General features: G+C 62.8%; 1 protein-coding gene across 1 annotated transcript in view; it reads left to right on the top strand.

Annotated features, from left to right (window-relative positions):
• Positions 1-967: 967 nt before the first annotated feature.
• LOC116547303 (azurocidin-like) overlaps positions 968-1730 on the top strand; it is a gene marked incomplete at its 3' end in the record, with an annotated part of 1285 nt that continues 522 nt past the window's right edge. The window contains exons 1-2 of the mRNA XM_032273294.1: positions 968-1081; positions 1337-1493. Of these exons, the coding sequence (XP_032129185.1) occupies positions 1024-1081; positions 1337-1493 (215 nt within the window). The remainder of the gene's footprint in view (positions 1082-1336; positions 1494-1730) is intronic.

Here is a 1730-nt window from a genome sequence, read left to right as displayed (position 1 = left end):
TGCCTGAACCCAGGAGGCGGAGGTTGCGGTGAGCTGAGATCGCGCCATTGCACTCCAGCCTGGGTACAGGCAATTCTCCTGCCTCAGCCTCCTGAGTAGCTGGGATTACAGGCACGCGCCACCATGCCCAGCTAATTTTTTGTATTTTTAGTAGAGACGGGGTTTCACCATTTTGACCTCGTGATCCACCCGCCTCGGCCTCCCACAGTGCTGGGATTACAGGCTTGAGCCACCACGCCCAGCCTTATATTTTTGTTTTTTTGAGATGGAGTTTCAGTCCTGTCGCCCAGGCTGGAGTGCAGTGGCAAAGTCTCGGCTCACTGCCATCTCTGCCTCCCGGAGTTCTCCTGCCTCAGCCTCCCAAGTAGCTGGGATTACAGGCGTGACCCACCACGCCCCGCTAATTTTTGTATTTTTAGTAGAGATGGGGTTTCACCATGTTAGCCAGGCTGGTCTCCAACTCCCGACCTCTGGTGATCTGCCCGCCCTGGCCTCCCAGAATGCTGGGATTACAGGCGTGAGCCACCGCGCCCAGCGGGTCAATGATATCTCAATAAAGCTATTGAAAAAGTAAAACTAGTCAGCCACAAAGACCCACAGACCTCCACGCAGGCCTGCCAGCTCCACTGCCCTGAGCCCCCCTGGCTCCAGGCCCGGCAGGGGTTGATGGAGCCCCAGGAGCTCGGGATGGGGAGACCAGGGCTCTGAGCTGGCTATGTCGCTGGTGTTTGCTGGGTGCTGGCTGTGTGCCCGCTGTGTGCTGGGCCACAGGATCCACTGGTTCCTGTCACCCCCACCTGCCCCTGGGGGTGCTGCTGGCTTCTACAGGGGGAAACTGAGGGTCAGCGCCGGACGAGGGGGGGAGCCCAGGCAGGCCCTGGGAGCAGTTTGCAGTGGAGACATTGAGCAATTTCCCGTGTTCCCACTGAGCGAGGCTGTCCCTGGGCCTGGGTGGGGACACTGCCAACCGCCAAGGCCCGTGTATAAGGGCGGCTGCCAACTTAGCCACAGAGCTTCCCCGCCATGACCCCGCTGACCGTCCTGGTCCCGCTCGCTGCCCTGCTGGTGTCCTCGAGGGCCGGTGAGTGCCCGACTCAAGGCACAGAGGCGGCAAAGGCTTGGCCTGGGTCACACGGCCAGCCCAGCTGGACAGTCCCGGGAGAGGCTTGCAGGTGGAGGGTGTGCGGGACTCGGGGCCACCTGTCCTCTTAGGGAGTGGGGCGACGGGTGAGGGTGGGTCCCCCCGCAGCCCCATGGAGCCGAGGCTGGAGCTTCACGTGCCCTCCTGGCCACCGTGTGGGCTCTCGAGGTCTCAGAGCTGCCTTCCCCCACCCAGGTTCCAGCCCCCTCGCAGACATTGTGGGAGGCCGGAAGGCGAGGCCCCGCCAGTTCCCGTTCCTGGCCTCCATTCAGAATGAGGGGAGGCACTTCTGCGGGGGTGCCCTGGTCCATCCCCGCTTTGTGATGACTGCAGCCAGCTGCTTCCGAAGCCAGTGAGGGGGGCCCGGGAACGGGGCCTGGGGGTGCTTAGGGGGTGCTTGGGGGTGCTTAGGGGACTCAGAGGGGGTGCTTGGTAGTGGAGGGGAGGGGGTTGCAAAAGGAGAGGCTCAGGGAACGGAGGGGGCTTGGAGAGGGACATGGGGAGTGAGTCGAGGCGGGACCCAAGGAACAATATTGGGGGGCTCAGATGGAGGAGGCCCAGAGAAGGAAAAGGGGCTCAGATGGAGGAG

This window comes from Sapajus apella, unplaced genomic scaffold, assembly GCF_009761245.1.
Source record: "Sapajus apella isolate SASKATOON/1434 unplaced genomic scaffold, GSC_monkey_1.0 scaffold2623, whole genome shotgun sequence".
Lineage (NCBI taxonomy): Eukaryota > Metazoa > Chordata > Mammalia > Primates > Cebidae > Sapajus > Sapajus apella.
Note: the sequence above shows the minus strand (reverse complement) of the source record. Positions and strands in the feature narration are given on the sequence as shown.